Source organism: Crocodylus porosus, unplaced genomic scaffold (assembly GCF_001723895.1).
Source record: "Crocodylus porosus isolate Cpor-Errol unplaced genomic scaffold, CroPor_comp1, whole genome shotgun sequence".
In the NCBI taxonomy this organism is placed as follows: domain Eukaryota; kingdom Metazoa; phylum Chordata; order Crocodylia; family Crocodylidae; genus Crocodylus; species Crocodylus porosus.
This window is the reverse complement of record NW_017728950.1, coordinates 23812460-23825876: the sequence shown is the minus strand read 5'-3', so window position 1 is coordinate 23825876 and position 13417 is coordinate 23812460. Positions and strand designations below refer to the sequence as shown.

The window sequence follows — 13417 nt, the reverse complement described above, 5'->3', positions numbered from 1 at the left end:
TGAATTTATGGGCTTTCTATTTACTCTGTTGTTTTATTTCCCTTCCCTCCCCCCACCCCCAATATTCTAATTATATGCCCAGTCATGCCACCTTGTAATTTTTGCATCTCTTTCAAGCTTTTGGGCATGCCATCTTGATGATGATGATGATGTTAATGTAACGTTTTCCTAAGCAGCACTTTTTCCTTATCCCTGTTTTGCTATTAATTATATTGCTTTCTGTCCCCCTCCCCCCTTCTTCCCCCACAGGTACATAGGAATAGCATGAAGCAGGGTAGCCTAGACATAACTTAATAAATATATTGTGTTTCTGTAAACAAGTTTGCCTATAAAGTGCCACCCTGCCCTGCCTTCTTCCTGACTTCAGATTCACATCACTAATTACCTCTCTAGTCAGCATATAATCCCCAAAAGCAAAAGTCTTAATTCAGTGGTGCTCAGTGTTTTGGCTCAATCTGGTGTGAGTAAGAAGGTAGAGAAGTGGAATTGGGCACCAGGATCGGGTTGCTCTGTACCATCCTGATTGGCCCTGCTCTGCCCACGTACTTAGTTTAGAGCCATGTTGTTTGGCCCATGGGACTCTCCCTGGATTCAGAAATTTAACAGCAGGGGAGCACCGTTTACCTGCCACCAAATTTTATAATTACTGCCCTGCAAACTGTTTTTTGGGTTTTTTTAGGTCAGTTCCTCATTCCCATTTTGCTCTGAAATGTGGATATTTGGGCAGGTAAACAAACATATCAGACTAGTGATTACAGGTGACCTGCCCAGACAGGGCAGTGTAGCTTTATGTCCATTTTTTTCTTCATGGTGTATAAATGGGACCTGTGTCCTCTCTTCATATTTTCATTACCAGTTCAGGTCTCCCTTAGTTCTGTGTCTACACTGGACTTTTCCTAAAGTTTCCCAGTGTTGCTAGCACTACTGTAAACAAGGCACTTCTAGTAGCCGAGTTGTTCCAGGCACTTTAAAATACCTTTGCTTGCTTTGTTCACACTTTTTTATGTTTACTGTTTCTTCTACAATAGGAAATCTGGGAAGAAAAGTTTAGAATAGACAGTGAAATTACAGGTCCAAGAGAGTGAGTGCTCAGCTGAGAGGACAGATCCATAGTCAGCCATTAAAGCATCTTGTATTTGTCTGTTCAGAATATTTGTTTGTTTCTGAAATTTAAAAAAGATGTAAAAACATCTTTGTATTTTCTTAAGATAGAAAAAAGCGTCCTGTCACCCCTTCTCCCTCTTCCCCTCCACCCCTCAGCCCTCCCTTTGCCAATCCCAATTTGTGCTATTACTGCAAAGCTGTAGCGTTATTGGTCCATTTGCTTCCTGGACCCTCTTGCTAAGCTCAGAATAGATCCAGACTAACTCAGTACCTTAGCCTCTGTTCCAGCTAAGGCTGGAGATAAGTGCTCTTATCTTTTAGATTGAAATTCATGGCTTACTACTACTGCCTCTGTGAATTGCTCTTGGGGACACAGTAGTGCATTCAGGGATAGTAGAGGACCTGGGAGTGCCCTGGTTTGCTCTCTGTAACTGGCCAGATATTAAAATTGTCATGGAATACATTTATATCCCAAAGAAGTTGCTGTTTAAACCAGCACCTTCTTTGTGGTGGATGTGCCTCTTTATCTTGGGATAAATTCCTTTAACATCTGGAATGTTAAGATTTGTCGTGCAAAAGTTGCATCTAACCTGTGACAAATATAACATCTTCCAGTGCCTCACATGTCTTTGTGCAGAGCAACAGCTCCAGAAACTGGGCTGCTGCCACCTTCAGGGCAGCCCCAGAAAGACAAGAGGAGGTGTGATGAAAAAGGAGAGTAAATAGTCCAGACCCAAGCTATGCCACTCTTTTGGGCTGAATGGAAGTGTTCTTGTAGGCTCCTCGCTTTGAAGGGTGCAATATGGAGCAGCCTGCAAATGCTACTCTAGAAGTAGAGCTAGAGGGGTATGAGGTGGTTCTTTTCTTGCCTCTAATGCTATCTTAGGAAGGATACTTCTTCAAATGGTATCAATGATAGCTAATGAATATCCGTATCTTCTTTTGTATCCTTCCTGGAGAATGAATGGGAAAGTGCTTGTGCCTTCCAAGAGCACTGAATGAAGCTGTGGATGTCACTGGGCTGGTGCGCCAAAGCAGTTAGGACGGTATAACCTCATAAATCCCAATATCAAAAATCCAGAATTCTCAAAAATCTGATACATTTTAAGCTTCCCCCTCTGCTCCCCTGGTCACAGAGGGGGAAGCTTTCACATGGCAGCTGCCACCGCCATCCAGCACCCTGCTCCACATGCAGCCGCTGCTCTGGTTTTAAAAATCCAGAATTTTCCAATTTCCAGCAGTTGCCTGGTCCTGAGCATGCCGGAGTTATGAGGTTATACTGTAACACTGAGTGGAAGCAAGCCCTTCCCCTCTGCATGCAAATTAGCATACAGCAAATGGCTTGGAAACTGGGGAGTTAGTCAGAATTTGAAAGCAAATTTCACTCTGTGTGTTCGGTGTGTCATTAAAAACTAATGAAAAGGGGGAAAAGTAGCTTTTAAAAACTGATTTTGAAATTTGTTTTTCTTTGAGCACTTCACTGCATTCTTCCTGTGGCTGGCTACCTACCTACAACAATTAAACTTGATTTTTAAATTAAGGTAGTTAACATTAAGAGATTGGCCCAAACTGATAAGTACATTGTATTGTTTATGTGGAAACGTTAAACTTGTTTTTCTGACTTTGTCATTTCAGATCTGTCCAATATGTGCAGCATTACCTGGAGGGGATCCTAATCATGTCACAGATGACTTTGCAGCTCATCTTACACTGGAACATAGAGCTCCTAGAGATTTAATATCCTTTTTTCAGTCAGGGAAAAAAACAAGGCTGTTACCTCTAATAGTAATAGCTACTTTAATTGTACCAAACAGGTCATGGCATCTTGGTTGTGCTTACATGTTACAACTGCCATGTCATTCAGTTAGTTATTGGAGGAGCTTGACATTAAGTAGAACTAAAGAAGAATGAAATGTCATAATTTAAATGCACTGCAGCCTCTGTGTGTGTGTGTGTGTGTGTGTGAGATGAGCGTCATGACCGACGTTGGAAAAAAAGGCTGTGGCTTTATTTGTTAGAATTTAAGTTGCATCAGCCACGCACTGAAATAAGCTTCATAGAGGTGAATGAGGTGTTTGATTAGAATAGGATAAATATTCTCCACCCTTCTCCCCCTCACTCCTCCCCGGCTTTGCTATATCTCCACCAAGTCTGTTGCATTTATGTTATGACCTTTGGGTCTGAACATAGATGTTTATCACTGGTGGTTCCTCCCTGCTCAGTTGAGGCTCCTAAAACCATGGGCAGAAGAGGGGACACTATCCTATTTTAGGACTTCATTCAGGAGCCAGCTTTCATCGCTATTGTCACATCACTAGAATCGTGGAAGACAACTCTTAGAAGAGCAAGGAGAGATCATGTCGCTAATAGCACAAACATCTGTGAGCACACCGTAACAATAGGCAGGCTGAAACACGGCTTTTGGTAGGAAGAATCTGGTTTGTGCCTCTTCCCTTCCCCCAGCCATACTGTTCAGACTTTTGCTGTTTAATACTCTTTATCAAATAACTTCATATTTTCTTAACTGTCTGGTTACGATGAATCCAGTGGTGTTCGGCATGTTCGTAGAATGTTTCACCCAGGCCGGGGATTGGGGGGTCCTCGCGCACGTAGATCAAACATGCACTTTACTAGCAGTTCCACTGGTGGGCTTTCATCTTCGCAGAGTTCATATTCTCCAAGCAATAGGGAAGCCATGGATCCTATAGCTGGTAAGAATCAGTCTGCATCGTTTTTCTTTTGGAGTCTTTCTCCACACGTAGCTTTAACATCCAACTTAACGATTGCCCAGCTTTTTCCTATGTCTGTTTTGTTTAGAGATATGTGTATACTGCTTGCCCCAGGGAGAAGGTTTAAATTGATGTGAGTACTTAATTGGAAGGTACATTTGAAAGCCATATGAGGCAATCCCGTACATCCTTGGGCATCTGAATGGCAAACTGGTCACCTCTTTCTCTTGATTTGATGCTGTTACTCTTCCCATTAGCTAGTAAAAGTGAGCAAATTAGCTCCTGGGAAGTATGTTATGGCACAAATATGGTGTATGTGAAACACAGCCTAGCTAGTGTCTCAGGGGAATCTGTTTGGAGAAACAAGTCAGAACCCATGTTGAGAGAATCACAACCTTGTCTTGACTTTGCTTGTCTGAACAAATGTAGTTTTCTGAGTGGCTTTTTCAGAGGGATTTGCATAACCAAAGGAGTACAATGTTTTCAAATCTATAAAGCTTAAAATTACACCAAACACTGTATTTGTAACAGTGCCCTTGGTGGGTTGTCTGCAAAGATTGAACCAGGAACTTCTGAACTTAAAACATTTTTTTTGGCTTATGCTTTAATACCAGAGGGTTCTGGTCTCATTCCCACAGGCCACCTGTTCAGAGTTTCAGAACTCCATTTTCTACCTCAGTCTCAGTGGGTCTCGAATCTGGTACATTTCACATGTATACAGGTACTTTTGGGGAGACTAGATATATTGGATCTATGCAGAAAGCAATGGCTGTATGACATCAGTTGTAGCAATGTATTTGTTACATCTGCATGCTCCTGTAGTGGTATAAGTGAGGTAGATAGCTGTCATTTTAACACTACAGGAAATGGTTACTGAAAAAAAGGCTGTTTCGTTTATATGTCTGTAGAAATGATGCAACTCTTACAGTAGTTGCTTATGCTACTTGCACTCCAATGGTTTACATCTGTCCACAGATGGGTATAAAGCTGGGCAGAGCCAGAAGTGGCCAGGATTTTGCACTTACAGGATCATGCATCTTTTCCAGCATGCCCTTGCTGCCTGTTTAGGTGTGGGGTTTGCAGACTGTATATAGACAGCATGAATCTTTTTTTCCAAGCTTCCTTGTCTTAATCTATATCTGTCTAGAAAACTCCCTACTGGGGGCAGGGAGTTCAAAAGAGAGCCACATTCTTGTGTAGGGGAGTGCGGTACACCTTGGCTGAAGGCCTTTACCTCTTACTTCACTTCTTAGTGGTTGCTTGCAGTGGGTTGAAAGAGCTGTTGAAGTGATAACCTGTCTATGGTCCACATGAGCAGACAAATTACTGCAGCTAAGGTCTAGGTAGGCCACAAAATAGTCCTTATGAATGTGTGGGCATTTTGTCCTGCCTTCTACATCTCTCTTCCCTATTAGAGTGCCAGCTGTGTCTTCCCCCTCAAGTCAGGAGTATCTTTTGTTTTCTGATGTTCATGACGTGTATAAGTGGTTTGAATTAACCTTGACTGGAACTAGCTTAAAATGAATAGTTAAAAGACATGTTGCCATATTTGTTTAACTATAAAAAAAAATACTGGCAAAATGTAGCAGTGATTGAAACAAACTAGCAAAAGCCATGAAATTTATTGTCAACCTGCTGCTGCATTGTTATGTGAGCCTATCTTGTAGGTATAACATCTAGATCAGTGGTTCTCAACCTTTTTGACCAGGAGCCATTTGTAAACATGGATCACCAGTCCCGACCCAGTGCCCCTCACTCCCAGCGCATTGCCCCCAGGTTCTAGCCCCCAAGTGTATGGGGCAGGGGACATGGGGGGCCCCAAGCAACCCCTTGCAGGCTGGAACTTAGTTTCCCACGTTTTTCTCCTTTAAGGGAGAATCCATTTTTAAAGTTTGTTGATCTATTTTTAAAGTTTGTTCATGACCCTTTCATATATTCTTGTGACCTACTTTTGGGTGGTGGCCCATGGGTTGAGAAATGCTGATCTAGATTGTAGGTGTTTCAATGCCCACATTGAAATGGTTGTAGATAAGAGGGAAACATACATCTGTTAAACTGACAGATACCTGAAACTGTATCCCAAATAGTAAATATAGTTCAATATAGTAATAACTGTCTTTTTTCTTTTTTTTATTAGGATCTTTATTCTGCCGTTCAGTTTTGTTTCCATTTGCTGGACAATCAGCAATTTGTGCACAGCCAAATTACACTGTAGTATTTCAGTACAGTTCATGAAAAGAATAGTGGCAGCAGCTTGTGGTGGCTAAGTAGGGCTATAGAAGTGGAGTGAAGGCATGCATTCTGCCAGTAATGGTCACAGAGTTCATCTAAAACACTTGTAAAACCAGAACTTACGAGAGGGGCTAGAACAAGTTCTTTGGGGATTTTTTGGTTTTTATTATTTTTAATCTACTGGTAAATAAAGTTTTAAAATTCTGTTGCTCATGTTTATCATAAGATAAATTCTCTCATGCGGCTGGTCAGTGATTAAAGTGAAATGAAACTTTAATTATTGGTAGTGGTAGTATTAATCTTGGTAAGCATAGCTGTGCTGAGTAGGATTGCATTATTTGCCCACTGGCTGCTGGTATTTGGCAAGCTCCTTGCACAGAGCTCGTGCATTCTGCAGCACCCAGGCGGGGAAGTTTAACTTTGGGAGTCATAATCTTGAATGTGACCAAAAGAAAAGTGGGGTGAAAAAGTCACCGTGACCAATAATATTAAGCTGCTGTGGTAATTATTTTAAAAGGAAGATTGAAAAATGTGTGGCAAAACTTCTTGCTCCATTTTTCCTGCTCCCTTCCCAAACCAAACGCAGCTAATCTAGCAATGCCCACAAAGGTTTGGAAAGCAGAATAAGTTCTATAGTAATACACAGAATCAGACTTTACTACTAAAACTTATTTTTTAGATTATTTTTGATGGAGATAAAATTTGCTCTATACTCCTCCTCAGTTGGAAAGATTGCATGATCCCTGCCCAAAGCCAGACAGGTCTTCATTTAATTAGGCCCTCTCCATATATCTGAGAGTTGGTACCTTTATTAGGTCAATCTGAGAGAAGGCATAGAGTTGGAAAAACAAAGACTTTGGTTTTTGTTCCCGACGGAACTTAAGTAGCATACAGTATTTGAAAAATGTTTTCTGAATCAAACCTTCTCCAAAAATATCTGACAGAAATGTTGGCAGTGTCATCTTAATTTTTCTCTACAACCCAACTTCCGTCTTGAATACCATGGGAATAAAGTGCATTTGTTTAGAGAGAGACAAGGCACTGACTTCAGCCAAAAATGAAGTGGTTGCCAAGGCAACAGCTGCCTTGATTAGAAGATAGCCCTTTAAGAAGTAGGCAGCCCGCATATTCACCTCGGGACCAGTCCTTCATACATAGGAAGTGCCCTTTCTTCTTCAGTTGTTTGTAAGGTTTCAGACTTTGAATTTCTTGACCATAAAGAGATTCTCCAGTGCAACTGTTCTTGCAAAGCCCCATGTCCACCCCCTGCCCCTCCCATTGACTGTATATAAGCATTTAATAAATTTTCAAGTATTTTGGAAAGGCAGAAGTAATGCACCGATGCTTGGGAAGTATGTGTACTTTTGAAGCAGGTTTCATTGTGGTGCTTTTTCTCTTCACTGGCAGAGCTTTTATCTCAGTTATCGGGGGTGAGACGTTCTGCAGGAGGACAGCTCAATTCCTCTGGCCCTTCTGCTTCTCAGTTACAGCAGCTGCAGATGCAACTGCAGTTAGAACGACAACACGCACAGGCAGCACGACAACAACTGGAGACTGCACGCAATGCAACCAGGCGCACCAATACGAGTAGCGTCACCACCACAATTACACAATCTACAGCAACAACCAACACATCTAACACAGAAAACAGTCAGCAGACTATCCAGAATTCCCAGTTTCTTCTTACAAGGTAACTCATTCTAGAGTCTCAGTGGTTTTATTATTTTTCTGTGCTATCAGTGTACTTGGTTCTGACCTGGCAAGGAGCTTAAGCCACCTGCTTTTCAAGTGTAGAAGTCATCACATTAAGTTTAAGTACATGTGTAACCCTGTTTAAGTTCAATACATGCTTCAGTAATGTACCAATTTAGAGTCACTGATTGCAGTTAAACCTACCCCATTCATGTACCAAGTTAGAGTCACTGACTACAGTTAAACCTACCCCATTCACCATGTTCAGTTCTTAAAACAAAGTGAAATAGACAGTTAGGGCCAGGTCTTGTTCCACCTAGTAGATGCTTAAAAGCCATTTAGATATCTGTGCCTAAATGCAATCTTCAGATTTCTGAAAACTGCTAATGCACGTGATGCTTTAGTAACGTGCTTTCATCTCAGTATTGAGACGGTCGCAGGTAGTAAGAACCCATCCACGTTTTCTGTTAATGGTTTTCAGAGATGCAAAATGGCTTTTAGGGATCCTGTTCCATCCATTAAGAACTTAAGTTCTTAATGGGTGGAATAGAATTTAGCCCTCAATTATTGTTCAAAATATGCTAGGGTTCAACAGGCCTGCAGTTGCTTAGTGTCTCTTTGCTTTATAGCTCTACTTGAAATCTTGGCAAAATGTTTAACTTCTACTTAGCACTGGTGTCATGAGCAGTAAGCAATAATCCCCATTAAAGCATTAGTTTCATCTACTGTTAAATGTACATGCTTGATCCGAACATAGGATGGGAGAATGGCTGAATGCCATTACTGCACCCAAAATGCTAGGGCAGGGTTGAATATGACATTATATATACTTTTATAATAATTTAGTATATTGTTTATTGTTGCTTATTTCCTTGATTAGAAAATGAGGATTTTCTTCCTGTTTAATGTGGTGGGGAGAACCCTCTATTTTAGAATCTAGTATGAGGCAGGAAGGTGCTGTGGGGTGGCGACAGTGGCAGCTGCTGTTCCAGCCCCAACCTGGGTTGGGGTTGGATTCCTCCCCACAGCCTCCAGTCCCCTTCCCCCTATCTGGCATCCCTGTCCTCCCATGTCTGCTCCATGCCCCTCCCCTGCCTCCTCCCTCCCTGCTACCAAGCAGCTGTGCTGGCTTCACATGCCTGATGCTACAGGGCTCTGCTGGGGATGGGCTTGGAGATGTGAACGCAGAGCAAGGTTGGGGGTAGGCAGTGGGGAGAGACTTCTGGAGGAGGAGGAGATGGGAAGAACGGGGAGCAGGGACCTGAGTTTGTAGGTGGCAGAAGCAGCATGGAGGAGGAAGGAGAGGAAGGGAGAATTGGGGCAGCCTGAGGCTGTGGTGCAGGGGAGGGGCAGGGACAATTGAGTGGTAAGTGGAGGTGGGGAGGGGGACAGGCAGCAGTGAGCAAACTGCTTGCTTCTTTCACTGGCTGCCCCCCTACTGCCTGCCCTCCCATATGCCCCACTACTGCCTCCCCCTACTCTCTGTCCCCTACCACCTGCCTCATTGCTGCCTTCTTCATCACCTCTCCCCTCAATACCTGCAATAGCTGAGGGCAGGGCAAAAAATATGATCCTTCAGTAATTAGATTCCATACATGGAAAACTATAATACATTCATAAATTTTCCACATGTTGAATCTAATTATTGGGTTGTCTTGCATTTGGGTAAATAATGGTAACTTCTTCACCCTGTTAACCCTGTGACTTACAAAATGACAACATAGATTGCAGAAAAACTTTACGTGGTGGGTAGCATTTAAAAACCACTGTTTTGTCCCTGTTTTTGAGAAAAAAGATAAGAGCAGAACCAGGGAATTAGACTCAGTTGGTTATTGTTTGTGATCAGTCTTTGGGCTTTTGGGAGTTCTCCTATTGCTCCTGCCAAACGTAGTCCCAAAAGTTGATGACAAAGAGTACCCAACCAGTAAAGTTTCCTGGCAGGGTCTTTTGCTTGTGTCACTTGCTCTTGAGGAGATGGTTGAGATTATGATGGCATGTGGATTTACAACTGTTTCCTCTGCTGACACATTCATTTTATGTAGACTGAGGAGAGGAAATGATTCTTAAAGTTTCCACCTTAGCCGTCTTGTTCTCACAGACAGTTCTAGCTGCAATTTTTGGCTGGATCCTCAGTGAAATTTGAGTAAATACAAACCAAAGAATTTCTGTTTCATCTATAGAAATGCCAAGGCTTATCTACACCTGATATCTATTAACACTGCTCACTGTTTCTCCAGCATCTCTAAGAGGCATGAAGAGCTATTACTTAGAGAAACTTTTATTGGCTTTTCTTTTTCGCTTTACTACTTCCAGTAAAGTAAGTGTTTCCAGAAACATGTACCGGAATCTGGAAATTAAATCTTGAGTGTTTAATTGGAAGTGAACCTTTAATAAAAGATGGACGATGAACAGGGTTCAGGTATACCAAGTATTTTACTTGGGTATAAGTAACAAGTAGAAAAAAATGTAGGTTTGAATGCAGTTGATGAGAAGAAAACACTGCTACTACGCAATTGATAGTTATTAATTTCTAAGCTTTCACTGTCAAAGGGCTCATCAGCTCTGCAATTCTAGCACTTTTGGGGATGCCCCCATGATATTCTTATTTCAGAAGTAGGCCATCCAGGTTTCAGAGTTCCTGGTGTACTGTCTTCCTTTCTTGTCTTCCATATTGAAATGCTCATGCTTTTCCTCCACATTCCAAACTGGTGTGCAGAAGAAAAATATGGCAGAAAATTTTCTTTAGGATTGTGACAAGTGGGCTATTTCCATCATGCTGTGTTGAAGCTAAGCTACAAAGAAATAATCCCATGTGACCACAGATCAAATGCCTGGGATAGAAATTTAAACTTCTTAAGTAACCAAATAAATGATATTTGAAAGTTCTGTGGTTACAGATTACTGGAGCATAGGCAGAGTAGAGCAGCAGCCCCCAAACTTTCATAGGTAGTCATAGGAAGTAAGGCTGGAAGGGACCTCCAGAAGGTCATCTAGTTCAGCCCCCTTCCTGAGGCAGGATCATTCCTATCCAAACCATCTCATACAACCATAACTCTAAACCCTACCCTCAACCCTGATACAACATAGACCTAGCACTGTAACCTGCCACAGGTAAAGCAGGGGAACCACGGCAGCCACTGTCCTGCTTCTATAAAATGTCAATATACGCTCAAGAGGTCCTGAGTAGAGGGCCACCCCCCTACTCTGCTGCAGAGGAAGGCAAATCTCCCACTGTCTGTATCAGTCTGACCAAAGGGGTAAAATTCCTTCCTGACCCCAAATATGGCAATCAGTCTGACCCTGAACCAAGGGGCAAGACCAACCAGGAACCTCTTGCTTTGCTCCTATGAGGAGAATTGGCACATCCCAGTTGAAGTCTCCAGCCTTAGCTGTAGCTAACATCCAATGCCTCTGGGGAGGCTTAAAAACACCCGTGGCACATATAACAGAAAAGGGTGTGGGGGCAGGGAGCACCCAGCAAAGCCCAGAAGCATGGGAAACACCCATGGTGAGAAATAAGCACAGCTATGCCTAGACCATCCCCAACCAGTGGGTGTCCAACCTCTTTTGAACACCTCCAGTGATGAGAGTCCACAGCTTTTCTAGACAGTCTATTCCACTGCCTCCCTGTTCTAACAGTGAAGAAGTTTTTCCAGATATCCGGTGTAAACCTGCTTTGCTGCAACTTCAAGCCATTGGTCCGTGTCCTCCTCTCTGCAGCAGGAGAGAAAAGGTGCTTTTCTTCTTCTTTAAGGCAGCGCTTCAAGTATTTGAAGACTGCTGTCATGTCCCTTAAGTCCTTTTCCATAAGCTCAACATGCCTAGGTCCTTCAGCCTCTCCTCAACTTGCTTTTCAAGCCCTTTATCATTTTGCTTGCTTGCCTCTGGACCCCCTGTAACTTCTCCACATCCTCTTTGACATGTAGCGTCTAGAAATGCACATGGAGATAAGGCCCAGACATTGCTGAGTAGAGAGGCACTATTGCCTCCCATGTCTTGCACCTAATGCTTCTATTGACGCAGCCCAAAACCACATTTGTCTTTTGTGCAGCTGCATCACAACACAGACGCACATAGAGTCTGTGATCTACCAAGATTCCCTGGTCCTTTTCCATAGAGCTGCTGTCCAAAATAAGGTGTCCCTTATTTTGTGTTGGTTTTTGATTATTTCTTCTGAGATGTATCACCTTGAACTTCTTATCCGCATCAGTCTTCATCCTGCTAGTACTAGCCCAACTTCCCAGTCTGTCAAGATCCTTCTGAATTGTGCTTGCATCCTACAGTGTGTTCACAATCCTTCCTAGTGTTGTGTCATCTGCAGACTTGCTCAATCCAAATAATTAATAAATACCTTAAACAGCACTGGGCTGAGGACAGACCCCATGGGACCCCACTTGAAACCTCCTGCCATGCTGATGTGAATTTGTTAATAATTACCCTTTGCTTGTGGTTACTGAGCCAGTTATATATCCACCTTTGTAGTTAGGGTTGGCAGGATTCGATTTTTATTGGTAAACATTACTAAACGTTGATTTCACTTCACGCTTACAGACCAATGAAAACATATTTGTGGTCTTAATCGATATTTATAGAGAGGCAATGTAAGAAAATGATGGCTGATGAGTGTCTGATGACAGGGGAGCAGTCCTACAGAACCATGCTGACTAGTTTGAACTGCAACTCCCAGAAACCCCAGGGGATTGGGAACAAAGGAAGAGAAAGTGACAAAGCAGACAAGGTAGATATGGGCAAGCAGAGCCAGAACTGATGGCAGTTGTGCTGCTCAGCTGGTGGCAGTACCACAGTAATTACATTTGTTGTGGCAGGTGGCTAAACTGCACTATAGTAATCGGGGATCTTGATTTTTCTTGGTTTAAAAATCCCAAGTTCTCAAAAACCCAAAATCTGCATTTTTCCATGATTAAAATTAAATATAGGTATCAGCTGAACACAATATTTTACTGATATATTTATAATATTTATTTTACTGATATATTTATAATCTTAAAGCAGTTTGGAAACCTGCCAGTGCCTTAATCATTAAAATAAATTATAAATACCTGTAGATTTTAGTGTTTGACTTTGTTTTTATCATGGAAAATCAAAGCTCCACCTGCCTCCTTCACTCACCAGCACACAGGTTCAGCTGCAGCTGTGTTGTCCCTGTCTCCATCTCCCTCCCACTCTACCCCCCACCATTTTGTGGCACTGAGCTGCCCTGATATGATGGTGCCCTACCCCTGCCCGTGCTGTTGCCCCTCACTCCAAAGTGACAACCCCCTGAATCTTGCCGGTGCCACTCATTTATGACCCACAGTCCCCACCAGCCCTGCTGGTGCCCCCCACCCCAATCCCCCCAGGGGAGCAGGGTGGGTGTGTGGGGAAGCGGGGGTGTGGATACAGGTGATGTAGGGAGAGCAGAGAGGTATAAGTGACACATGGGAGTGTGGGGGTGGTACAGATGATATGTGGGACATGGGGGGCAGAAAATGTACCCTCAGTTTTCTGCACCCACAGCAGGTGTGGGGCTGCAGCCAGGCCGGGTCAGCTCCAGGCAGCAGCTACCTCTGCAACCCAGAGGGCAGGATGCGGCACAGAAAGGAGTGCAGCACTGCCATGGCCACGAAGGTGAGGTGCCCCCTGCCCACCTGGCAGCAGCA

The 13417-nt window shown here is 43.0% G+C and overlaps 1 protein-coding gene across 1 annotated transcript in view; it reads left to right on the top strand.

The window, feature by feature from the left end:
- KCMF1 (potassium channel modulatory factor 1) overlaps positions 1-13417 on the top strand; it is a gene marked incomplete at its 5' end in the record, with an annotated part of 45472 nt that overhangs the window by 27277 nt on the left and 4778 nt on the right. Inside the window, 3 exons of the mRNA XM_019555176.1 lie at positions 2740-2841; positions 3641-3815; positions 7473-7755. Coding sequence (XP_019410721.1) covers positions 2740-2841; positions 3641-3815; positions 7473-7755 — 560 coding nt within the window. The remainder of the gene's footprint in view (positions 1-2739; positions 2842-3640; positions 3816-7472; positions 7756-13417) is intronic.